Here is a 26,052-nt window from a genome sequence, read left to right as displayed (position 1 = left end):
GTGTCTCTGCCTTTAAAATACCGTGGGGTTCTCTAAACTTCAATAGAGATTAATTTGATTCAATTTATGTGGAGAAACTTGCTCAGTCCATAATTGACCCATCTCTCTTCCTTACAGTGAATTTTTTTAAAAAGAAAAAGCCCCAAAAGGATACATATTTTATTATGTAACATTTTTAACACTGATATTGTCGTAGTGCCTAATAGCCTCTTTGTGGTAATTTGCCCTGTCATTGCTCTCAAGAAAAAACTGGCAATTAAATCCCTTTTGTGAGTAATGTCTTGTCTTATTTTGTATGTTGTGCATTGTCTGTCAGTTTATGTTCATTTACAGATGCATACTGACTACTGGAGTTAAAGTAAGATAATACCAGGGAGGGGGATCTAGAGGGCTGAGATATGAAGCCTTTCATTTCTCTCTTTACTCTCTGAATGCAACCCACATAGGCAGTGGGTTACTTGTTATCTTCTGATGGCTGTTCAGTGGCCCTGTGTGAAATGAATGTTGTCTCAGTTTTGCCTCCATATCACAAAAAACATGGCCACAAATGTCAATTATGTGAGTAACATAAGCCGAGAGGCCAAAGACTGAACAGACATCCCTCACTCCACATGCCTACACAGTGTTCTGGAGTCTGCAGGAGTGAGCCTCCCGGCCTGAGTCAACAGACTTGTGTAAGCTGTACAGACAACACTTTGAAGTTTTGGCTCAGGCTCGGAAGCCTAGGGAGAGCAGTGGGCTACAGAGCCCAAGCCACAACTTCAAAGCACTGGCTGTACAGCTATTTTTAGAGCGCTAGCCCAAGGCTCACTAACCCAAGGCTGTTGACCTGGGCTGGGAGGCTTATTCCCCTGGGCTCCAAAACCCGTATGTAGACATACCCTGAAATACTCCCTCCTCCACAGGCCTTATCTACACTGAAGCTAGACAGGTGCTAGTGCGACAGTATTAGTGTAGACAAAGCCATGGTGCTGGTCACTCACATTCAGTGCTAGAGGCACATGAGCGAGGCTTGCACTGCTACTACTTGTGCTGTACCTGCTCTTTGGTTAAACCGGGGATGTTAGTTTCTTTTCAAAATTTGACCCTAAGTGATGTGGGAGACTGAATTCCACTTTCAAAAGAGATGTTGGAGCACCGAAAGCCAATGTGATTTAAGCTCTTAAATCACTTTTGAAAATGGGAATTCAGTTCCTAGGTCATTTAGTCATTTTTGAAAATGTTACTCTTAGCCTCCAGGGCAGTCAATTTGGCAACTTTTATGAATATTAAATTTCCCCCCCATCACAAAATCCATAAATAGCATACAGACTATGAAGAATACAACACAAACATAACAATAGGATTATTATAGCGATATGAAGAATGATTTCATAGTTAATGAAAGATAAATATGGTGAGCTGTTTCTTGTAATATTGTTAATTTTAAAGTTTTGACTATAAAAACAGAAATATTCCTTATGCACTGGAGGAAGTACAAAAAAATGGATAGTAGCTAAAGACAAATTGCCCGCCAGTCTATGCAGTCTCAAATACTTCCATCATTAGTACTACTAAGACTAACTGATACCCTCTGCTTGCTTGAACTGCAACTTTTTCTTCTAGCCATCGTCCTTTTGACCCTTTTCCACACACCAAAGTTGCAATCATCTGAGGAGACGACAATAATGGTTGTGACAACAGATGTTGGTCGTAAAAGCAGGAAAGATTTACTGCTAGGAACATTAAATTTAATATTTAATGCAGTAGAACAGCCACCAGGAAGTTAGTTAGAGAGAGAGAATGAGCTTGGACAGTGAAAAGTGACCTGGAACTATGCATGCTTGTGACTGGAGTGTTGCAGAGTAATCTAAATGGTCTTGAATAGGCTAGTGAGAGGTTCTCCGAAGAAAGCTCTGTCTGGGCTTTAGGGAGCAGCATTCAGACTGGACTTACAGTAGCCTGATCACATGCTAGCTCTCCTTGTCCAAAAAAACCCAACCCTCCCCATAAAGGCACCATGATCATGGTGTTCAGAAGCGGCAGGAGAATGTGAGGTTAAAAGCAGGTTTACTAGATTTTAAGGCCAGAGGAGACTATTATGACTATCTAGCCTGAACTAAGGCTAGAATTTCACCCACTGTTTCCAGCATCAAGACAATAATTTAAGAATTTACCAGAACCAGGGGAATATTTTCAAAGGCATAAATGGGAGTTAGATGCCCAACTCCCACTGACTTTCAATATCCAAGGATCACATTAACCCTCAGATGTAGGTAAGATGCTGTACTACCATGAGGGGGGAAACTGGAAAAAAATCTAATGTTTCTTTAAAAATGTGTGTAATAGAATCTTGTATAAAAAAACCTTAAAATGCCTTTATTATAATCATATAGTTACTGCATGAAAGCACTACAGGGCAGAGTTAAGGTTGTCTGGGTGCTTTAACTGTGCACGTCTTATCTTAACATATTTGGATTTCTATTAAGCATAATCTTAATTCTGACTTTCCTGACTGGGGATAGCTTTGGGGTAGTTTTAACATCCCTGTTTTTCATCATTAAGTAACTGATACCTACTGTTCACCTTAACGCCAACTTAATACAGTTTTTTTTGGTCTAGGAATTAACAGTTACATTTTGATATCTACATCATGGAACAGAGTGTTGAGGATACCAGAGCTATGTATATTCAGATGTTTTGATTCATAATAATTTGTACAAATCATCCCACCCACCCCCAGTTGTTTTCACAAGAGTTTGTACAACTAAGTTTCAGGTTCAAACAAACACAAAAACCCAAAGTGAAATTTCATCACAAACATAGGTTGTGCCTGATTTTGAGTCAACCCCCACTAGTTTTGGACAGTTTCCTCATCCAACCATAAATCACCTCAATTTCACATGAAACCTTGGCTCAAATTCACAGTTAATCCAGAATTGCTAATCTCAGCAAGCCTTTTTTGGTAGCTCAAGTCCAGAGTTTGTAATGAATCCCATAACCTGGTATAAACTTGCCTGGTTTGACATCTTAAAAGGGAAAGTTTCAGAGCTCTGCTGTGAGAGCCTTCTGACTCAACACAGATTGAGCTGGACGACAATGTAAAAAAACTGAAATGACTCAAAAGAAAAGTCCTGTATGATCATCCAAAAAAAGAGACACTAGGTTTTTTCCTTGTGCAAATGTAATACTTGAATTGTTACTAGTGATAAAGGAAATTGCTTAGGAAGTCTAGAAGCTGGTGAAAGAGCACATTAGTTTGGCTTATTGATGGTTATATCAGCAATAATGCTGGTGTATATCTGGCAGTAATAAAGTGCAAGTTTTCAGCAATTCACTCTTGTGAACACTACAAATGGAACTTAAAAAAAAAAAAAGCTCACCTCAAGATAGAAACCAACTGTGATCTTTATCAAAACCAATACAGCAGGCCAGATCAGCAGCAATTCTGCTAGTGAATAAGGATGCCATGCTATTTACGAAGATAATACACACAATCATTGAGATTTAATACTGTGATAATTCAAAATGTAAAGGCTGGCTATCTCTATATCAGCAGTCTAGGGGCTTTTATATTTAAACATTTTAGAAAAGTGCTTATCTTTGGCTACATGGTGAAGGGGACTACAGATTACGCTTTTATTTTTATATTCATGGAAAGAGACAGAAGTGTGTATTGAAATATGTTTGAGAATGGGAAAGCTTGTACTTGAACAACCAACTGTGTTGAATTAATTTTAAAATGTAGCACAGTAAATGACAGCTTGGCTTGTGGTGTACCAAAAGGAACATGGCTATATCATTTTGATAGTGAAATAATTTTCCAGGGACCAATCTGTGTTGTGCTTTCTGAAAGGACACCTATGTCGATAGAGAATATATTAGAGTTAATAAGCAGCAAATTAACAACAGTAAAGTCATTATCAAACCTTCAATGTAAGTCATAGTAAGAAAGAGTAAAAACCTCATACATTGTCATCAATTTTGCCATTAAAAACTATCCATGACATCAAGCTCTCATGAGTTACTTAGGTAACTAAGTTTCAACAAATAAAAGGAAAGGAACTGAAACTCCAATTGAAAACTTTGTTGAGGATATGTCTAGACTATATCTAATTTCACACTCTGTCTGCAGATGTCTCCCTTAATCTCACCAACCTATTGTAGCACACACAGTAATACAGAAGCTAAAGGAGAGAACAGTCCTTAACTCATAGCCATTTTAAAACAAATTTCTTGCACCTTTGGAAGTTGGCCTCAGAACCGAGTGAAAAATTGATCTAATATGTTTGGATTAAGAGTGGGAACATGAAATCCACTGAAGTGGAGAGGGCATTAGATTTGGAGTCAGAACATCTTGGTCTGTCATTGACCTCATGGGTGACTGTGGGTATGTCACTTCAGCTCCTTGCCTCAGTTTCCCCATCTGTAAAATAGAGTAATGACACCCTCATGTGTAAATCACTTGAAGATCTCTGGATGAAAATTGCTATGGGAGTGCTATTATTGTTTTTTACTTCTTGTCTTAAGATGAAAGCTGTCTATATAAACTTCAGAGCTATATATTGGAGTGAGCAAAGAATATAAAACATCCCACAGCTACCAGCACAGCAATGTATTTATATACATCAGTAGTATTTCCAGCTCAAGTTAAAGATCTGTCAGTTCTGTTAAAACCCCTTACATTCAAGCAGCAATGATTTCATTTGAAATATAACTGAGAGCAGGTTTATTTTTTTAAAAAAGTGAATATTGTGGACATTTTTTGATTTAGGAGGACAGTAAAGAATCATAATAGTTTGCTTTTAGCTAGACTTGTATCCATGTTTCATTCGTATATTTTCTTCCATGCATACAAGAAGTTATCCCAGTACCTGAACAGGGACAGCTCCAGGCACCAGCGAACAAAACAGGTGCTTGGGGCGGCAGGTCCGCGTCTTCGGCGGCAATTTGGCAGCAGGTCCCTCAGTCCCTCTCAGACCAAAGGACCCACTGCTGAATTGCTGCCAAGGAATGAAGCGGCGCGGTTGAGCTGCCACCGAAGTGCCGCTGATCGCAGCGGCAGAAGCCACTGCAGAAGCTGAAAAACAACAAGGCACCTAGTTTGGATGGCATTCATCCTGAGATGCTTAAATATGGAGGCAAAGATGTGGAATCAGTCATCTGTTCACTGTGCAACAAAATATGGACGGAGGAGAAAGTCCCAGAAGAATGGACCCTCAGTATCATAATCAAGTTACCAAAGAAAGGTGAGCTAAACAATTGTTCAAATTGCAGGGGAATAACACTTCTATCTGTCACAGGAAACGTATTAGCAGCAGTCCTCCTTAACAGAATGAAAGGAAAGATGGATACCATCTTACGTGAACAACAATCTGGATTTAGACCAGGGAGATCGTGCAGTAAACCTTGAGACGGATTACTGAGAACACAATTGAATTCCAAGGCAGTCTTGCCATCAATTTTGTGAACTTTCAAAAGGCATTCAATAGTGTAAACAGAGAAACAATGTGGAATATTGTGGAATTTGGAATTCCAACAAAATTAATTAACATTTTGAAGGCATTCTACGCCAACTCAAAATACTGCATTAAAATCGAAAATGGATTGAGTAAGCCATTCAGCATCAAGACTTGTGTAAGTCAGGGGTGCATCCTGTCTCCTTTTTTGTTTATGCTAGTCATCGACTATGGATTAAAACAATGCAACAGTGATACATATGTCCTAAAATGGAACAATTCAAGGCTATTTGATCTAGACTTTGCTGACGACATCACTCTTATCAATGAAGATGCCAATGGACTACAAAAATGCACAAACCAAGTAAAAGTAGTAATGGAGAAGATAGGTTTGAGATACAATGCAAAGAAATGTAAAGTCCCCATTAACCTGACTACAGAGACAGAAATCAAAACTGGAGAAGGTGAACAATTTTGCATATCTTGGAAGTATCATCAGCCAAGCTGGTACTAGTTCCAAGGAAATAAGAAGAAGGGATCAGGAAGGGAAATACTGCATTTGGAAGGCTCAAAACCATCTGGCAACTCAAAAACATCTCCCTCAAGACAAAACTGAATGTGTACAAAGCAATTGTTATCGCCATCACAACATATAGCAATGAGACATGGCAACTTACCAAGAAAGATATGCAAAAGCTGGATGCATTTCATCACAAATGTCTGAGAAGAATATTGGGAATAACATATAGAGATAGGAAGACGAACAAAGAAGTCAGAAAAATTACCCTCACAAATAATCTACAGAAGATGACATCAGTGGCTGGGACACATGCTGAGAATGGGAAAAGAATGCTTACCAAATAGCCCTTGAATGGAAGCCAGAAAATGCAAGAATAAAATGAGGAATACCATGAAAACGAACAGTTCTGAATGACATCAAGCACCTCAAGAGGAAATGGGAAGATTTGGGGAGAAGGGCAGTTGACAGGCAAGGATGGCAAATGTGGGTAGCCCAATGTGCAGCAAGGCACGGGATGGGCTAAGGTCTAAGGTAAGGTAATTACTTTTATTTCATTTTATTGTAGAAAGTCCTGAGGGATTGAATCAGCCCCTGCCCCAGAGTGGGTTGGAGGGCCTTGCAGAGTGAGACCCTTCCTAAACTCACCCAGCAGTGGCAGCTCCTATCCCACAGCCGCCACCCCCCCACCATTGTGACCTCATAAATGGGGTTGCAGAACCACTAAGGTTTGGTCCAGCCATCCCTCCATCATGACAAAGGAGTCCAAATTTGAGGGAGTGGCTTCACAACCTGGTGCATGGGGTCACAGTGCCACTCAGATTTGATCTGGCCATCCCCTTCATGATGAGCAGCACTGTGAGTCCGTGTGCAGGTCACAATGCCTTCAGCAGCAGGCAGCCAGGCCCAGCTTCCTGGGAGAGGAGGCACAAGGAGCTGCCGTGGGGTAAGTTTTACAAGTTGTTTTTACATTTTATTGCATGTTATTTCACATTTGCAAAAAAAAACCACAGGGCTCAAGCTCTGGTTTCAATCCCTGGCTCTGGCACAGATTACTTGTGCAACCTTAATCTCTCTGGGCCTCGGTTCCTTGATCTAGAAAATGGAAATGACAACAATATTATTATTCCTTTGTCTTTTCTATTTAGATTGTAAGCTAATTTCGGCAAGGATTGCTTCTTACTACGTGTGCATACAACACCTAGTACTGGGACCTGATCTAGCTGCTTGCCTCTAGCTGCTTCTACAAATAATAACAGCCTTACTCCAATTTTACACTAGTGTAATTGAGAGCAGAATTTCACTGAGTAAATCTTTGATGTAATTACTATAAATACCTAAAATATATCTTTATATTGTGCACTGATGAAGGACAATTATAGTTTATAAATTACTACAGGTACTTCATATGCAATAAAATATAAAGTCCCTGTCTCATGGGGACCTTAATCTTGATGCTTAAATCTAACTGATGTCAAAAATGTATTTATAGGATTAAATTCTACTGTCAGTTTAACTAGTGTAAATCTGAAATAATTCCATAAGCTGCAGATCCATCACCAATTAACTAAAATCCCCTAACAAGAAAATTAGCATCATATTAAAAAATAACATACAGAGTCCATAGCCAACTTTGGGCTCTGTCCTGCAGCTGGCCCCTACAAAAACCTCCAGTTACTCTCCCAGGAATTCCACATGCAAAATAGCCGGAGGAGTTAGACTCAAGAAAAGCCAAGACGTTCACAGTTGAGGAGGGAGTCTCTAATACTTACTCACAAGGGTGAAAAACACCCTAAGAAGTGGGTATTCACCCACGAAAGCTCATGCTGCAAAACGTCTGTTAGTCTATAAGGTGCCACAGGATTCTTTGCTGCTTCTACAGAACCAGACTAACACGGCTACCCCTCTGATACTTGACACCCTGGTTATTATTCTTCTGCCTTCCTCTTGGGTACTCAGGTTTAGGGGGTTTAATTCTTAACTGTGACTTTCCTTGCTTTTATGGTTCACACTACATGTTGTCTTAATAGAGATTTTGTGAATTATACACACATCAGCGTATCTTTCTTATTAGTTCCAGTAGGTGTTAGACATTGTGACACCGAGGCTGTACTTAGTGACACTTGGAACTCACTTCTGTGAACTTGCAGACACTGTGGAAGTAGAGAAATAACTGACAGGGATTTGTAGGGGATCTTAATGCATGACAGTCTCTGTTAGCCAGAGTCAGGCTAGCTGTAACCCTAATAACGCGAGATTTGTAGAAGCGAGGATTGTGTGAGGCGAGTGGAAAAGAACTGTGTGAGAAGTTGTTTTTCGACCTTGTGTAGATAATACGAAACGTAGACTGGAGTCTCTTAAGTGAGAAAAACAAGATATTAGGATGACCTATGTATAAACAAAATGCAGCTGTTGCTTATTATTGTCTGTAACAATATAAATATAAATGCTGTAATTGTTTACCTGTTGAGAGACCTGTCTAGGAAGGGAAGACCCTGTGTCCTAGTGCACTCTCTCTCTGCTGTAGCTGCTAAACAGAATAAAGTATCTGACTCTGCTGCATCCAAACAAAAAGCGAGAACTGAATTTTTCTCCGACAACACTAACACTGTTTTGCCTTTTCATATTTGTTTTGAAATCAAATATTTGTGATTTGTGGGGAGCACCCTGATGTGTAGTAATTTATAATAGCATGATAATTTATTTCAATTTTAAGTGGCATATTTTCTTCTCTGCTGTGCAGTTTGCTCATTCACAGTTTTTTAATTGAAAACAGCAACAGCTATAAAATTACAACATTAATTACAATAAAAGAAAAGAGACTGTTTTCTGCCTAAACCGGTATGCTTCCTCATGGCTCAGTTCTGCAAGGTACAGCACACTCTGGTCCCATCTAGAACAGTACTTAAGCATGTGTCCAACTTTAATCACCTGATTAGGTACCTGCTTACATGCCTAGCTACTCAGGGTCACTGGAACTTAAAGTTAAGCATAATGTTAAGTGCTTTTCTGGATAGGCTTAGAGTGCTCTGCAATCAGCTGATTACCAAAATTCTTTCACACGATGGTATCCATTAGAAGAAACTTTTGAAGTGCCTGATTATCAGAAAGCCTAAGAAAGAAATACCTCAGTAGCTAGCTGATATGCAATGGGGCAGAGTGATTTCCAGTACACTGGATAGCTACTTAAAAAAATTAATTAAATTTCTCTTCATGAGTTTTTGAATTTCAGATGCTGGCTTTATAAACTTGCATTTCTTTGCTGTCCATTTAAAGTGTCCATTTATATTCATGTATTCTGTTTTATCTATTGTTTTATCAGGCAATTTCAATATTCTGGCTCTATATAAGCCATTTCCCTTACTCAGGAACTGCAGTCTATAATAACAGCAATCAATGCAGTTCATTCTGACAAATGTGTGTCAGAAAAAGACTGCTGTGACTTTGAAATATTGAAAGTGACTGATAACATAATATGTGAAGCAGAATAAATGCATACAAATGGATTTTTTAGCTGAGCAGTCCAAGTATGAACTAAATACAGTGTCAGAGTATTGCACTGAAAGCTCTATGTGCAAGCAGTTACAATGGCAAATTACTAAAGGCACTCTGCAAAGTGTTTTATGAATAAAGCAGTGAGTACAGTTCTGCTCGGCTGTATCCTTTTGTGTGTGTGCCTGCACTTAGTCATGAAGCAGAACCAAGTCATGTTCAGGAGCAAAATGTGGGAATGGAAAAGTCACTTAGTTTTTATAAAAGGCACCAGAGTCAACACAAATGGGACTAAGGCCTTGGTTTACACTTGGGACAAAAATCATTAGTGAAACTGGGTCTGATCCTGGTTTTAAAACCAGTTTGGGCTAACATGGCTCATCTAGCACTGAAGTAGTATATTAAAACCATGGTACAGACTGGGACCAACAAATCTTGAAAACTGATCCACAAGAGCAGGTCCTCACACCTTCGCTGAGCCCCACTGAAATTATGAGAGCAAAGGTCTGTCCGGGTAAATCTGACCACACGATCAGGGCCTACACAGGAACTAAGTTTTGAAAGCCTACCAATTAGAGGTTTTTCACATTGCCTTTCATTTTTTTTCAAAAAATGATCTGATTTTGCAAGAAAACCTGCAAAAGATTGTGAAGTGTTTTTGCTGGAAAATCAGACCATTCTTGAATGAAAAATTCACTTAAGAATGGTTCTATTGTCCAGCAAAATTTCAAATTATTGTGTATTGATTTCATTAATGTTTGCAAATAAAAATGGCCTTCCTAAACACCACTAGCAGGGACTTAAAAGTACAGCTAACATCCCATCCACATTGGCAAGATAAACTACATTAGCCTGAACTGGTGTTAAAATGTGTTTAAAACCAGCTCTAACACACTTCATTTCTTCCTTTAGACAGGCCATATATGTGCAGGGCTGACGAGAGTGGGAGGAAGCTGGTACAAATTACCGGGGGCCGGTGGTCCGGAACGGGGCCCAGGGCCTGGCTTCGTCGGCCCTGTTTAGCTGGTTTGCCCTTGCTGGGGGGCCTGAAAAATTTTTTTCACTGGGGCCTGAACCCGCTCTCGGCGGCCCTGTATATGTGGCAAGCAAGAACTAAGGAAGAGAAAGCAGCCACTAAAAACAAAGCTTGTGCTATTTGAAAACCTCCCTCAACTTGTTGCATACAAGATTCCCACACTACCTCAACTAAAAAAACCTCACCCCCGTTCCTGGATTTCATCCTATGAACAGGGATTAACAATAATACAAGTTTAGCTCGAGCTTTCTCCCCAGGTTTGCCTGCTCCTTATGTTCCTTCTTCAGGACTGCTCAGGCCATACTCCAGATCCTCTCTATTCTTCCCCAAAGAGCAACTCCCATCTCTCTTACATCCTGCTCATCTGCTTCACTGAGTTGGCAGAACCCTCATTACCCTGCTCCAATCAGCATCAACATATGTTAACTGGGCTGGCTGTTTCAAACAAACACTGCCAGTCCGTTACACGAAAGTTTGGTTCTAAGCTACCCGAAATCCAACTTCTGTACCAGTTAGAAATACAAAACGAGAAAAGATCACTGAGGGTAGCAATATGCTGGAATATACTTTAGTTTTACTGTTATTTGAATTTACAACTGAGCACTTTTAAGTGATGGATATATAAAAACTGCCAATATAACATTATAATGTGAGGAATGCAATATAGTATTTTCATGACTTTGGATTAGTAAACAGCTATCTGACTTCCGTGGGAACTGCTTGTACATTTGAGGGCAAAATTTGGCCCTTTACTTGTCAAAACTCAGTTGCTTAAGGCAAAAAAAAAAAAAAAAAAAGCTAATTAGTAAGAAATAGTTTAGTGGGTATACCGTCAACTTTAATACATACAAAATAGAATACTTCTTTGCAGTGGCTTACACAATCAGTGGGGATTCAATTTGCATAACCAGTTTTTCTTTTTATAACTGTGAATGAAGTGCTATCATGAAGACGAGGGATTACTACAATAACTTGGACCACGCTCAGTGTAGGCAGGGGATGTACAAGCTTTCATACATGGCTCTTGCATTGCACCTCAGTTCTAACCTGCAGAATCCCTCTGACATTCTAGCCTGGGGCATCTATTGAATTAAAACTGCCAATCATGCTGAACTGTGTAGTTGTTTTGTGATTTATCTGTGACCAGCTTCCTTGAAATGGCACACTGTATTAAGAAAGCTCCAGTGCCTTTCCCCAAGACTGTCTCATCATGCGCCATCTGCAGCTCAGCTGCATCAGAATCTTTTAACCCCTCCTCCACCAATTAATAATAAAGCAAAAAGCTGCCTTAGACTTTTAGCCGTGTTTCTATTTGTGGTTCAATTTATTTCAACCTTTATTATATATCTAACTTAAGCCCCACAAGCATCAGTACCATCCAACAGAGGGCAGTGTAGGCAGAACCAATACAGTTAGTTTTCTAACCCCTTGTCAGGGAATCTGCTCACTGCTAGAGCAGTTCCTCCTGGTCATTCTGTGGATTAGCCGATTCCAGGTTCACCACCTCCTTTCCACCTCTCACCACAAGCTCTGCCTTCTCTTCCTGGCTCTCGGCGAGGCAAGATGCCCTGTGTTCATGACTTAGCCCCCTGGGTAAGTCACATGTGTCCTCCCTTCCATGGTAGTAAAGTCTCTTCTTACAAATGGGCTCAGGCCCTCTTCCCATCCACTGCCCAGCTGGTCCACTTCTCGTGTGGCTAGCAGAGGAACCTGGGCCCACCCTCTAATTCAGGTCCCAGCTCAGAGACCCTCATCAGCAGCCAAGGTCTGTTCCATTCTGGATTTTACTGCCTCTTCCCTGAGCCTTTCCTAACTTTCCACTTCTGCAGGTTTGCCAGCCCCAAAACTTCCTCCTCTAAAGGAGTTACCTTTGCTCTGTAACCCCCAAACACACCTCCCCTCACTCAGGGAGTAGCTGCTGACTACTTCCCTGCAGCCCCCGCTCTACTATCAACTTCCTGTCTTTCTATACCCAGCCCAGTCCCTTCCTCCTCAGCTGGGCTTCCTCATCATTCAGGCACGGGATTACTGAAGCCACCTGATACCCCTCAACTGTGGCCTCTCTTGCTAACTGGCCCCCTTCCTAGCCTAATTTAACCCCTTCAGGACAACTGTAAGAAAAGCATGCTTTGCTGTACCACCATCACCAGCTGCACGCAGCAGGGGAGGTGCAGACAGATAATAAGCCAGGCAACTCCTTTCTAGACAGTGTAGAACTCCCTGGGGCATTCCACCTTGGTCATGCAGTGGGGTGGGATGTGGCGAGACAAAGCTTCCCTAGGATAGTGAGGGTCTGTCTTCATAATAATTATTATTATGGGGAGGTTATTATTTTTGGTGATACGCTACTATGGGGAGTATTGGTTTAACTTGTAAGGCTGTATTGTAAACTTGCGGGTCAGAGGTTCTCTGTAAGGAAGAGAAGGAGGACACTTATGTGGAGAGGTGGGAGGAGGAGGATGGATTGCTTGAGATGGGGCTGTAAAGGGCACAATGATAGTTTTTTGCTGGTAAGGTATTTTATTGGGATGAGACTATAAGCTCTTCTCATAGTTCTACTTTTGGTCCTGGGCCACTGGGCTAGATCCACTGACACAGAGACTAGGTATACAGAATATAGCAACCCTCCTTTCCATCTAGGGTCAGAAGTCTGCTGGAGCAGCATGGAGAGAGGGTGACATTTTCAGAGGTGGAGACTTTAACTGGAATTTACTTTAAAGGCTTCCTATATAACACATCTCTACCCATGGCAGGGCAGAGACTTTCTGAGACCCGTGGGTTTACTGAAGTGATAAAAATGACAGAAGAGAGAACCAGCTGCTGTGAACACAGCCAAAAGCTACACCAGACGTGTTAGGAAGTATGCTGCACATACAAGCCTGGTTCTCTCCTATGCATCTGAAATTTGGATTCTTGAAAGCATGATGAATGAGGTACATGAAGCAAAGCTTTGAAGCTGGCACCAGGAAAATCACTACCAGTCTCTATTTCTTTTGTTTATAATTGTAAAAAAAAAAAAAAAAAGGAACTGCATTCACCTTCTGAGCCATTAATTCATCATGACTTTTCATCATTTCTGGTAAGCTGTATGGTAGGTTTCCAAAGTAGCAATACTGAAGCTCCGTGTGCCAAGAACTTCTCCTCTGAATTCATGAGTATAATACATGCAATTGTTATGATCTTGTTTTCTGTGTTTACAACTTTAAGTGTCCAGACGTTTGCTGAGGCAGTTGCCATTCTGCAAGGCACAGCTGACCCTGCATGCGACAGAGGAGTGACACACTGTGCTTTCTGATGGTGACTTTACCTTTGTTCTTACATTGTTTCCCTTCATCTCAAAGTAAAGTTGCTTAAACAAACAGGAACACAGTTGCTTATTGTGTATGAAAAATACAAAACAATTGTGGCTTGATGTTAGTGTATAGCCTTGTTTGTCAGCCTGAAATAGAATTTTGGGTTTGACTTTTGATACTCAAATCCTTACTAATATGTCTTAAAAACAAACAATAACACTGTGTTGCTTCTGCCCAGCCAGATGGGCTTGTTAGTACAATGAGAAAGAGATAATAAACAGAGCACAGCTAAAGTATTACAGGGTATGGTGTGAGTATAATATATGAGCATAGACTGGAAGGCTGCCTGGCTCTTCTCTCAAGCCAAGGTCAAGCAACCAGTTAGGAGGGGGATGGGGGAAAGGCAGAAAAACATTAAAAGCCAAAGAAAAGCCTGGCCTTGGCCAGAGCACAACCTCACCCCCTACCCCTCCCATGGAATACAAAAGAGGTGGGACGAAGACCCCAGACTCATGACCCTCCAAAACGGAACATAAGGGGTGTGACTAGGGGCGTGCACTACAGGTATATTTGGGTCTGCTAAGGAGGAGGAGGTGGGAATGTGGACAGAGGCAATGCTCTGCGGCGTCAGAGCTGGGAACAGATCATTGGGAAACAGACTCTGCCATTGTGTAGAGCTATGGATATGCTTGTTTGGAACTAACCCCAATAAACATCGTGTTGCCTGCATTTCAGACTTGCCTGCTTTCTGGCTGCATGACAAGAACTGGGGGTGGGGGTGAAGGGAAAACCCTCTAACACTTGATTTTCAGAGGTATTGAGCACTGACCGCTCCCAATTACCTCAGTGAAAATCAGGCCACTGGCCTCTGAAGCTTATAAAAAATTTACCTTTTCTCTCTCTAACATCATCTATGGTTTGGATCCTAACACAGAACTGAAAATCTGAGTGTAATAGGAAAAGTGGAGATGTGAATGAGAACAGACCGTTTAGGTGTTGCCTTATTCTTGACCAACAATAGACACCACATGCTCAGAACTGAACAACTGCTGTAGCGCCATGGGAAATATAGACTTCTATGACATATCCTGATAGAATTAACAATTATTTTTATACCTCCCAGGAGCGCAATGGAGGATTTAAGGCTCAGGATTGAAGAGCGTTCTTAATAGGTGTCATATCGCATGTCAGCACACAGTTCCTACTGAACCAAGGGACACATCCTCTTGGAACTTTTCCTGTAGCATTCAGTAGTTCACAGTATTAAAGCCTTTGTCATTACTTTCAAAAAAAGACCTCTAGTGTGGTGCCCACATGGCTGCTAGTGCATAGAAGGTCATCTATTAATGGCAAAAAAAAGAAGTTATTCTAACTTACCTGAGCACATTGATTTGTTGTCTAATGGCATGGACAGGTGTATTTGTCAAAATCTGCCAAGTGATTATGAAGTCATTGAGACAAGCTGCAAGGTCCATTATTCAAATCTTCCCTAGAAAGATTTCACTATTATTTTGATACAATTACATTGTATCTGAATTCTAGATGGAGTGGAAGCAACTGGTTTCAGAGATACAATTATACAGACAGTGGTCACAATGTCTATTTGAGACCCTGAGTGGTTCCCTTCGTATGTGAATACAGCTAAAAAAAGTCTCATTAAATTTTTAGAAGCCTTACTGTTCATATTTTTGTTTCAGCTTATAACAAAAAGTCTATACATAGATTGAAAGACCAATTGCTTCTTTTTCTAAAGTGTCCAGTTTTTACCCTTTTATTTTAATAAATAATACCACAAAAATGCTTATTTGAAGACTTTTTGATATTCCACTTAGAGCAGACTTACGTTTCTTATATACTATTTGCAATTTCTTCACTGTGCTGAAAGCCAAAAGATTTTTTTCAGCCCCAAATGCTTAAATCTGCAGAATTTCAAAAGAATATCTAATATTTTGTTTTACTCTTGCTTTTTTAAAAATCTGTTAGTTAGAAAAAAAAAGTAGTTAGAGAGGCTATTGATATGAAGGTTTCAGAATTTGTGTTTAATTACTGTATCCTCTGCTAGGTGTTGTCTATGCTCAAACTTGCAATGGTGTTATTTTAAACTGATTTAGTTAAATTAAGGCAAACTTCTGTGTGGACACACTTATATCAGTTTAAAACTAATTACGTGAGGTTAGCTTGTGCCTGTAAATTTATGAACAATAAATTAAATGGTCGCAAGTACATCCACATAGAATTTTGCACCTATTTAACTAAATCAACTTAAAAGTCACATCATTAGTTAAACTGCTGCATCCGTATGTGTAGACCAAGCGCTATACAGAATTTGGATATTTCATAAATGCAGAGACCTGCATTTTCACATAAATATGACTAGCCCAGGAGAGAGCAGGAAATGCCAATACATTTCAAATGGATACCTTATAATATTAAGGAATTTGAAATAGTCATATGAACATTTGCTAATTCCACCCCGGCAAAACTTATTTCCTTCTGTCTAGAATATAGATTGCTGCAACAGATGATTATTCATCCTTCCCATTAGAAAGAGAAGCAAGGGTGATTTGTAAAATACTCATGATAGTAGTCATGATAAACAGTACTAAGAGACCTTTGAAAAACCTGCCATGTAAGCAAGCTCTCTCTTCATGGTGTCTGTTTCTTAAGTACTGTTCCCCTCTCAAATGCTTAAATTTAAATTGACAGAAGTAATTAACAATGGAATATAAGAGGGTCTAATATGGGTCCTCTGCCTGTTAGTGATCCCTTGTGGCAGGATGGGGAAATACACCACTCTGTCCCCTTTATGCTGCGACTTCCAATTCTGTGTTTGTCAAGTCCCTGTTGTGACCCAGCCCTCTGGTCAGGTTAGTAATCACCTCTGCCCCCTTCAGGAAGCTAGAGAACCCTAGGTCTTCTGGGTTGAAATAATTTGTCTCCAGAGTTCTTGGTGGGAATAGGTATGGGGACCCAGCTCCCCGTCCCCCTCCACTGGGTTCCAGCTCAGGGCCCTTGTTTGGAACAGTCAGAACCAATCCTTCTCAGTCTCATGCTGCTCTCTGAGCTACTTCCTACCTCTCCTCTTCTATAGGCTTCCCCTGCCCTGCTTCTCCCTCTTTCAACTGGTGGCTTCTCTGACAGCTTCTCCTATCTGCTGGAGGAGTCTTCTCTCTCTGCAATCTCCCTGGCAGCTTCCTATCTCCTCAGGAGTTCACCTTCACACAGAATTAGGCTTTAGTCATGTGCAGGGCCTTCCCTGCCTAATTAAATGTCTCCCAGTTACTCAGTGAGTTAACTACTCAGAGGTGAACTCAGCTGCCTTATTCCCACTTGTGGAGCCTGTCAGAGGTAGGCTGAGCCCTTGACCCCTAGAGGGCCAGCTTCCCTGTCACAGAATCTCATAAAGAAATAGAAAGTTATTTAAAAAGGGAGATCACATAGGTTTTCAGGGTATACATAATCTAACTCTCTAAATTGTTCACCAGTACTGCCCTGACAGGCACATTCTGGCCCACCTAGGTGCATGGGGTCATGTCCCTTCTGGTCAGTCATCAGTCCTGATGATATAATCAGTTCTTTGCTCATTAGTGCTAAAATTGCATAATACCAGTTCAGACTCCCCAGACTCTAGAGATCTCATAAATTATCCATCCACCTACCCTCCCATGCTGTGTTAGAGTATTAGAGCAGAGGACTGAAAAGCAAGAATGCTGGGTTCTATATTCCTGACTCTGCCACTGACAAATTAGGAAAGTCACTTAACTCCCCTTGTGCCCCACTTTACCCATGTATTAAGGGGAAATGTCCTTTCTTTTCTCAGAGGAATGCTATTATTTATACAGTGCTTCAAAAATCCTCAGATAAAAGGTGCTACATAAGTGCAAGTTTTTATGCTTCTTTCTCCTTACATATGCCTTCATAATAATATACTGAAATGCTGCAATTCTGAGACAAAATAAAACTGTACTTTACTTAGAACTGTCAGACCTGCACAGTGAATGTCAATGCTTCAGATGAAGGCATAACCAAGCCTCCCTATTTGTTCAATACTGTACCATGGGGGGGGGGGGGGGGCGGATTTTTTTTTTATTAATTCTAGTGGTGATCCTGTCTAATACCATGGGGACTAATATGCCTTGCAAGTATATCCCTGCTTGCAGAAGCTATTATTGTATCAGTAACAAAATTATAGTTACTATTAATAAAATGAAAATACTACTACTATTTTACACATATATATCACTCTTGAACTGAAGATATCAAAACCTTCATGTACAGGACTGGGCAAAATTCCTAGTGACTTCAGTGGGACCAGAATTTCATCCTTGGTCTCCAGCTTCTCTCTGTTTCCATTTCTTAAAATCAAACTCATGTGGCTAATGCTCAGAACAAGATGACTTAAGATCCTGAATGGCACCTGATCACATCACTCTTCCCTCTCTATGTCGCTGTTCCAGAGCTTAGATGGCTGGGAATGTTCCTTGGAAAGATTATAGGAAAGATTTTTGCTTGCTTATTTTGCATAGTGTATATCGAGCGAACAATGCGAGAGTCCTAGATATTTTCTGCTGTGCTTACATGGTCATGTTCACTGACTGTTTCAATATTTTTGACAAGCAACTCCTATATATATGAGTTTTGACAAGCAACTCCCTATAATGTTGTGTGTGTGTTGTGTGTGTGTATATGTATGTATGTATGGAGAGAGACAGAGAGAACATTATATAAACAACATTATAGGGAGTTGCTTGTCAAAAATATTGAAACTTTCAGTGAACATGACATGTAAGTGCAGCAGAAAATATCTAGGACTCTAGCATTGTTCGCTTGATATACACTATGCAAAATAAGCAAGCAAAAAAAAAACCACACACACACACACAAATATATAACTCAATGCATTTAACTTCATCACTTATGTAAACTTTTAGATTTTTGTTAAAGTTTATCTCAGAGCACAAGTCAGGCAAATAATTCCCAATCAGTAACATATTCACTGAATATTAGTCCCTTTCTGCTCATAGAATATCTGTGAGCAGATAATGATTTCCTTGAATTTACGTATTACTTGAAATAATTCAACAACCATCTTTTTAAATATTATACTCTATTAAGTGAATGCAAATATTTAAAAATCAAACTGTGCAGCTTAGCTGTAACTGGTCAGATAAGTCACATAGCATTATTTCTGGTTGTTTTTTTCCCCCTGTGATGACAAATGCACAAGCACAATTCTGGCACAATTACTTGGACAGGAGAATTTAAAATTCAGTCCTGTGAATATTCAGTATCATAACTCTGACATTTGCTTTCTGCAGATATTTGTTCCAGTATCTGAATATTCAAAGAAAGTGAACACAAGGAGCACAAGCCTGAATGAAACATATTCATATGCCATAATGAAGGATATCCAATATGACAGCCACACAGAAGAAGTTCCGACAAAGCAAGTGTGAAATTTTGTCACTTGCCTTAAGTGCAAATACTTAGCAATAGGGTTGGGAATAAATAGGAACCATATAATTCACTCAGACCTTCATCCAAAATTCAAACTGGATACTAAATAAAGCTTTCCTGTGGTTTATAAAAGTATGTTTGTTCTTTATTGTTGGATTTTTTTTTCCATTTCACATGCATCTGCAATTTTGAGTCAATACTGAATGCTGAGAAAGCACAATAAAGACAATTCTGTTGGTATTTCTGGTCTGATCAAAAGCAATAAGTACCAGAAATCTCACTAGAGATCTCACTTTTGCAGCTCCAAAAGGTTGAGTAAGCTTTGGAAAAACCTTGGAACTTTCTTACACAATTTTCTCTCCTTAGAAAAGGCTTGTAACTCTTTTGGGGGAGGGGACATCTTCTCAAAAGCATTGAGTGTGGGACCCGGCTATCCACATAACATGAGTTCCACAAATCTTTTTTTGCTGCCAATAAAGTTCAGTGCAACTCTCTGATGTGTCTCAGGAGGAGTGAAAGCAACTAAAGCAAAACTAAGTATTTTAATGAGACTGCTAGAGGAATGAATAATCAACTTCAGCATAAAATACCAGAATATGCAATTGACAGTTACCTGCTTCAATGATATGTTGGATGATGTAAGGCCAGATGACACCAGGGGCATTTTTCTGTTTTTTGTACATTCCCAATGTAAATAAATGCATATGTACAAAATCAAGGCATAGACAGCAGCAATAACAGGAAGTTTTTCTCCCAAAGAAAATGCAACTAGAAATGGTTCCAGAGCTAAGAGATATATTCTCTTAATCCCTATTCCATCCTCTCCTGAATCTTACCTTTGCGAGAAGACATCTCTGTAGGGGCTGCCATGCTGGAGTGCAATTCCATATCCCCTGTCTGCGACAGTGTTCCCAACTGTGTAAAAGGAGCAGTCTGGATCATTGATGGCCACGTATTCCAGAACTGCTGCATCCCACACAAAGGCGTAGTTCCCGTATTTCACCTGTAGCAAATAGAAGAAGACCTTAAGGCTACAGCTTGTCAGTTCCAAAACAAGACAGTTGTGACCAAAACTTGTTACCATCTGAACAGGGCTGGCTCCCGGCACCAGCTCAGCAAGCAGGTGCTTGGGGCAGCCAAGGGGAAGGGGCGGCACGTCAGGATCTTCAGCGGCAATTCAGCGGCTGGTCCCTCGGTCCCTCTCGGAGGGAAGGACCTGCCGCCGAATTGCCACCGAAGAAGAAAGCGGCACAGTGGAGCTTCTGCTGATTGCGACCCCCCCACACGCCACTTAGGGCAGCAAAAATCCTGGAGCCAGCCTTGCATCTGAAGGCTGTGTAATTAAAAAAATGTTGAGGTTTCAGTCCAGTTTCCAGCAGTTAAGTGTCCATATCCCCAAAACCACTGCCACAGCTGATGCTGGTTGATGCTTTTGTTTGTAGATGCAGCAGGCATGCTAGGAATTGAATGTGAACTGAAAACAATTTGCCCTCAGGGATGAGGCATGTGGGTGGAGAATTTGGGATAAGCTAATACTCTTCCTGTTCAGTGTATAAATGGAGGACTTCAGTCCCCAGGGCTATCAATTGGGCACCTTTCACCTGTGCTAAATTCACACAGTGTAGATATGTGTGCATGAGAGAGAATCAGGGTAGTGCCTATTTTACTCCCTTCACCCTTTTACCAACCCTCTGGTCCTGGTGAAAGGATCATTTTATGGTGAAGGCATGGATTGAGACTGAGAAGATCTGTCATCAATTCTCAGCTCTGCCACTGATTCCATATATGACCTTAGACATGCCACTTGGTAACAGATTTTCAAAAAAGCACCACTCTCATTTACGCACCAACATTGAGTGGCCAGATTTTCAAAAGTGCTCAAAGGGAGCTGCAGGGTCCTGAGCACTTTTGAAAATCTGGCTATTTATCTCTGTCTTAATTCCATATCTGTAAAATGACAATTCCCTGCTTCAGAAGGATACCATGAGAATAAATTTATTAATATTTGTGAGGTGCTCAGAGGCTATGGTGATTGGAACCATAAGTATCTAGATAGAAAATTTGCTTCAGTGACCCGAAACATAAGACTCTTTTAAAGAGAAGCTTTGCTCTACAGCTATATTTTTCCTGCATTTAAAAAATAAATAAATGAAAAACAAAACACACACACACAGTAGCAGCTCTGTGTTTCATTGTCAAGACTGACCATGACTGGCATATCGCAATACCATTCCAATGAAAGCTCCACTTAGACCACACTAATGGAAAGATTTCTTCCTTAAGTTATTACTAATGAAAAATTACGTGCCTTGCCCACCCTGCTGTCGAAACTGCTAGGTTGTAGGCAAATCTTACATGGGCAGTTCATGCAGCCTATTTTACTAGAGACTGCAGCTGTGTTAACATAGCTTTCTTGCTCAGAGTTTTAGTCAAACAATTAAATGATTGTTTTTCTGAAGATTATTTTATCATCCAGGGTGATGGAGCTCTCGGAAGTATCGTTGACTAGCACTGGTGTTTCTGGCATTACTTTATGCACTTTTGTTGTCTGTGTGAAGCACTTGCACTAGTAGACGTGAATCGCCACAATTGTGACTGAATCTGCAATTGTAATTACCATCCAAAACCTTTGTTCATCTGCCAGGACAGATCACTCCTCACAGCATCAGCACTATTAATAGGAGGTGGCCCACTTGTCCAAGAGGTAAATGGCACTGGCACACGTAATATAATTAGCTTTACCTAGAGAGGAACATACATTCTGTCTCATCCCTCAGCTGGGTCCATAGCATGAATTGATCCTAGTGCCTGCATACACAAGAACATAGCAGCAGCTGAACTTAAAGCTGCATGGCTATTCTTATTTATACCGGGTTTATTCTGGTTTACCTAAATAAATTAGGAAAATATTTAACTAATCCTCATTTAGACCAAAATAAGGGGGATTGCACCTGTTTAATTAAAATGGTAAAAAAAAACCAACCAGCCAAACAAAAAAAACCCAAACAAACCCTGATTTAAATTAAACTGCTACAATTTTGGGATGTAAAGAAGACCATAGTATCTAAACACAAGCATTACTCCTATAAGGCGAGGATACATCCCACATCATATCCACCAGTATAGTAACTTCCTACATTAAATTACACACACAAACTATGTGAAAGATCATTACTAATGTTATAAAGTCAAACATTCAGAAGTTAGGAAATGCCAGACATAAGGTTGCCTTGTTTTTGTGTGTAGTCTCCTAGGCTTTTAAAAAAGCCAACTGAACCCTGTCCCAGAAATTCCATTATGTGGCATCATATCGACACCCACATGGTTCATTAGCAGGGTTGGTACTTTTAGATCCACTATACTCAGGGCCGGCTCCAGACCCCAGCGCACCAAGCGCGCACTTGGGGTGGCATTTTGCCGGGAGGGCGGCAGGCGGCTCCGGTGGACCTCCCGCAGGCATGACTGCGGAGGGTCCGCTGGTCCCACGGCTCCGGTGGACCTCCCGCAGGCATGACTGGAGGCACGTCTGCAAGAGGTCCCCCGGAGCCGCGGGACCAGCGATCACCAGCGCGCCCCCCGCGGCATGCCGCCGTGCTTGGGGCGGCGGAATTCCTAGAGCCGCCCCTGACTATACTGGCCCTTGCCACTTGGCTTAAAGGAGTAACCTATTATTGCTGCGTGGGTTAGTGCTAGAGAAAGAGGAGACATGCACTTGCCAATGGGATTCCCAGATATTTGCTGAGCAGAGGAATGATGAAACTCAGAAATGTTGGGGTTCCATTCCAGGGGCTGGAAGGGATTTTGCTCTAATGCAGGGTTTCTCCACTTGGATCATGACTCAAAACTGGGTCCCCAGAATGTGTCAAAGGATCACAGAGCTGGCTTTGCTCAGCTCCCTGCTCCAGGAGTTGCGAACTGATTCACAGGGTCACAGTGCCACTCAGATATGGCCCAGCCACCCTTACATCATGATGGCAGGGGCCAGCCTGGCTAAATCTGAGTAAGTGGTGCTGTGACCCCATGCACCAAGTCCCAATACCACTCTCACAAATTTGGCCTGGCCAGCCCCACCATTAGGTCAATGCCTGAAGCTGGGAGCCGAACCCAGCCAGCCTCGCAAGAGAGGAGACGGGAGGTAGTGATTGGTGTTACATTTCCCAGTAAGTACTGGTTCTCTGACATATCCTCTGCCCCACAGCCGGGTGACACCCCATCTTCCATGCCCCCTGTCCTACCCCCCAGCTTGGGCCCCCTGATGTATCTCCAGTCCCAACGCTGTGTGACTCTCCCTCTGTCATACCATCCATCTTGGCCACCAGCACCCCAGATCTTCCCCTACTGCAACCCCCAGCTCCTTCTGCCCCCAACTCCTTTTCCCCAGCCCCCGCACATACCCCACAGGAACCCAAATCCCCCATCCCTTTACCCTCTGCTCCCTATGGATCATGTGTGGGGTCTGTGTGCTTTTTGGGGGGAGTTATCAGCTTGCCACCTGCCCCCGACCTCTCTGCCTCCATATCCTTTCCCCAGTCTCCCACTTCACTCCCACACCCCTCTGTCCCTCAGTTTGTTCCTCAGCAACCCTCAAACCACCATCTGCTTCCGCACTATACCCAGTGCCCCCTGATCTCCTCAATTCAGCTCCAGCACCCCAAATCCCTCCCACCCCTTGCCCTCTGTCCCCCAGGAAGGGTCTATGTTTTGGGGGAGTGACTTGGCTCACTACCCCTCCCCCCAGTTGCCAAAGGGGGGGTGGTTTCCCAAACTGTTCACATTTGGTCTTAGAATCTGGAATCTTAGCTTTGAGCCCCCATCCCAGCCCTCTGACAGACTCCTATGGGGGTGTCTGTCATCAGGTCTGTGGGCTTCTCTGAGGTCTCTGGCTTGCGACAGTCCAAATGGGTTCTGAGCCCAAACAGGTTGAGAACCACAGCCGTAGTGGACACCTACTGTTATCCCCATGCCCCCAAGCTGGACTGATTCTGTCCCATCCTCTCCAACCTGGTCCCGTCCCAGTCCTGTCTATTCCCCATTCCTGGATCTTTTTTCCAGTCTCCTTATCTAGCCAGTCCCAATCTCTCCTCCTCAGGCTTCTGCTTCCAGTTCCAGCCTCTTGCACAGCAGGTTCTACTCTCCCCTTCTGGACTCTTCTTCCCAGTCCCCATCTCCCCTACTCCCATTCCATTCTTCCCATTCCCAGTCTCCTTGCCCAACCAATACCAGCTCCCCCTCCCACACCTTAATTCCTTATCCCCCACAAATCCCCTTGCGCAGATAGTCCCAGTGCCCTGCCCCAGCTCCTCTCCCAGCCTCTCTTCCCCACCCCCATTTATGTTCACTATCCTCACTGCCTCCCAGTCCCTCTTCCCCACCCCCATTTATGTTCACTATCCTCACTGCCTCCCAGTCCCTCTTCCCCACCCCCATTTATGTTCACTATCCTCACTGCCTCCCAGTCCCTCTTCCCCACCCCCATTTATGTTCACTATCCTCACTGCCTCCCAGTCCCAATCTTCCTTCTTACGTGCCTCATCCCAATCCCAGTATCTCCTCATCCTCCACCTCACAGTTCCTCTGTCAATCTGTTTCCAGAAACATTCAGCCCGAGGCAGACCACATCATGGAAAATATCATCCCAAATGGTTAAAATTTGTCAGTTATAAACAACTGAAGACAAGAATTTATAAGGGGAAGTGTCAGCCAAACTTAACATGTGGTGCTACCAGTTCCATCTATACTACTCCATTGGAGGTACTGCATCCAAAGAAAATTACACTGCATTCATCCAGGGCACTAACTTCTGCTTAATATCTTTTTACCATCCAGGGAACTTCTGCTTAATGCCTTTCTTTTCCTTTCCCACATATTCTCCTCAGTCTCATGCATACTCTCAGGATATAATTTATGTTATCCTAAATTTGTCCCCCTGCAGTGTATAGGTGCACCACTTTCCTCAACTGGATGGAATGTCAGACTTGCTCAAATGTATGTGATTCTGTTCTCCTTGAGTGGTTAAATACAAAACAAAGTACAGATCTGTCATCTCTAAAAGTGCATGTGATTCTGTTACCCTCTAATTGCTGCAGCCTATAAACAGTAAAAGTACTTCCCTAGCATAAACTCTTTCATGAGTTACCACTGGAATTGTTCAGGTTCAAGAAATGCTAAACCACATTTGAACACTAGGGGTAAAAACCTTGTTAGCGACTGTTCTTGTGCTCCCTATTTCTCTTGTGGAGTTTGGGTTTGTTGCCTTTTCTCTGATTGTTCACATCCTCCATCTCTCTCCCTGCCACTTTCCAGTGATGATACCACCACCAAAACTGCAAGTCCAGCAGTTGTTTTAACTAACTGATCCAGCAATGAGACTGCCAGATAAAATCCTAGAGCCTGGTAGGAAATGGTTTTCCTATCTTGTGAGAATTTGAGATTTTGAAAAACATCCTCAATTCAAATCAGGATGAAAAGTCTAAATCTTTCTTTAATAATTAGCTTATATTATTAAATGGAAAGTCATTTTGACCCAAAAACTTTTTTTATTTTGAAAATGTCAAAATGCGACATTTAAATAATTTTGAAACTCTTCAAAATTGTTTTGAAATGGGAAATTTATTAGGAACGACTCCTTTCCACAAAGACTTTCAGTTTGGACAAATCTGCTTTTTCCCTATGTAAAATGTTGTGTCAAAAATTTTCCTGTCAGCTCTACTAGATTCTTCACTGACTTGCTATCCCATTGGTCTCTCTGGGTGCTCGGAGAAGTCATGATACTTTTCTCCTGACTCCTCTCCCTGGTTCCATTCTGCATTTCTATATCAT

At 41.6% G+C, this 26,052-nt stretch overlaps 1 protein-coding gene across 9 annotated transcripts in view; it reads right to left on the bottom strand.

The window, feature by feature from the left end:
• Positions 1-26,052, bottom strand: part of GRID2 (glutamate ionotropic receptor delta type subunit 2) — a 1,103,852-nt gene that overhangs the window by 80,424 nt on the left and 997,376 nt on the right. For 8 of the 9 annotated variants that reach the window (XM_045017699.1, XM_045017705.1, XM_045017700.1 and 5 more), the window contains one exon: positions 20,070-20,236. In XM_045017699.1, coding sequence (XP_044873634.1) covers positions 20,070-20,236 — 167 coding nt within the window. Of the gene's footprint in view, positions 1-4,309; positions 4,406-20,069; positions 20,237-26,052 lie in introns of those variants that run through there. The other variant, XM_045017706.1, reaches the window with a different exon arrangement.

The sequence above is a fragment of the Mauremys mutica genome, chromosome 5 (assembly GCF_020497125.1).
Source record: "Mauremys mutica isolate MM-2020 ecotype Southern chromosome 5, ASM2049712v1, whole genome shotgun sequence".
Lineage (NCBI taxonomy): Eukaryota > Metazoa > Chordata > Testudines > Geoemydidae > Mauremys > Mauremys mutica.
This window is presented reverse-complemented; position numbering and strand designations above follow the sequence as displayed.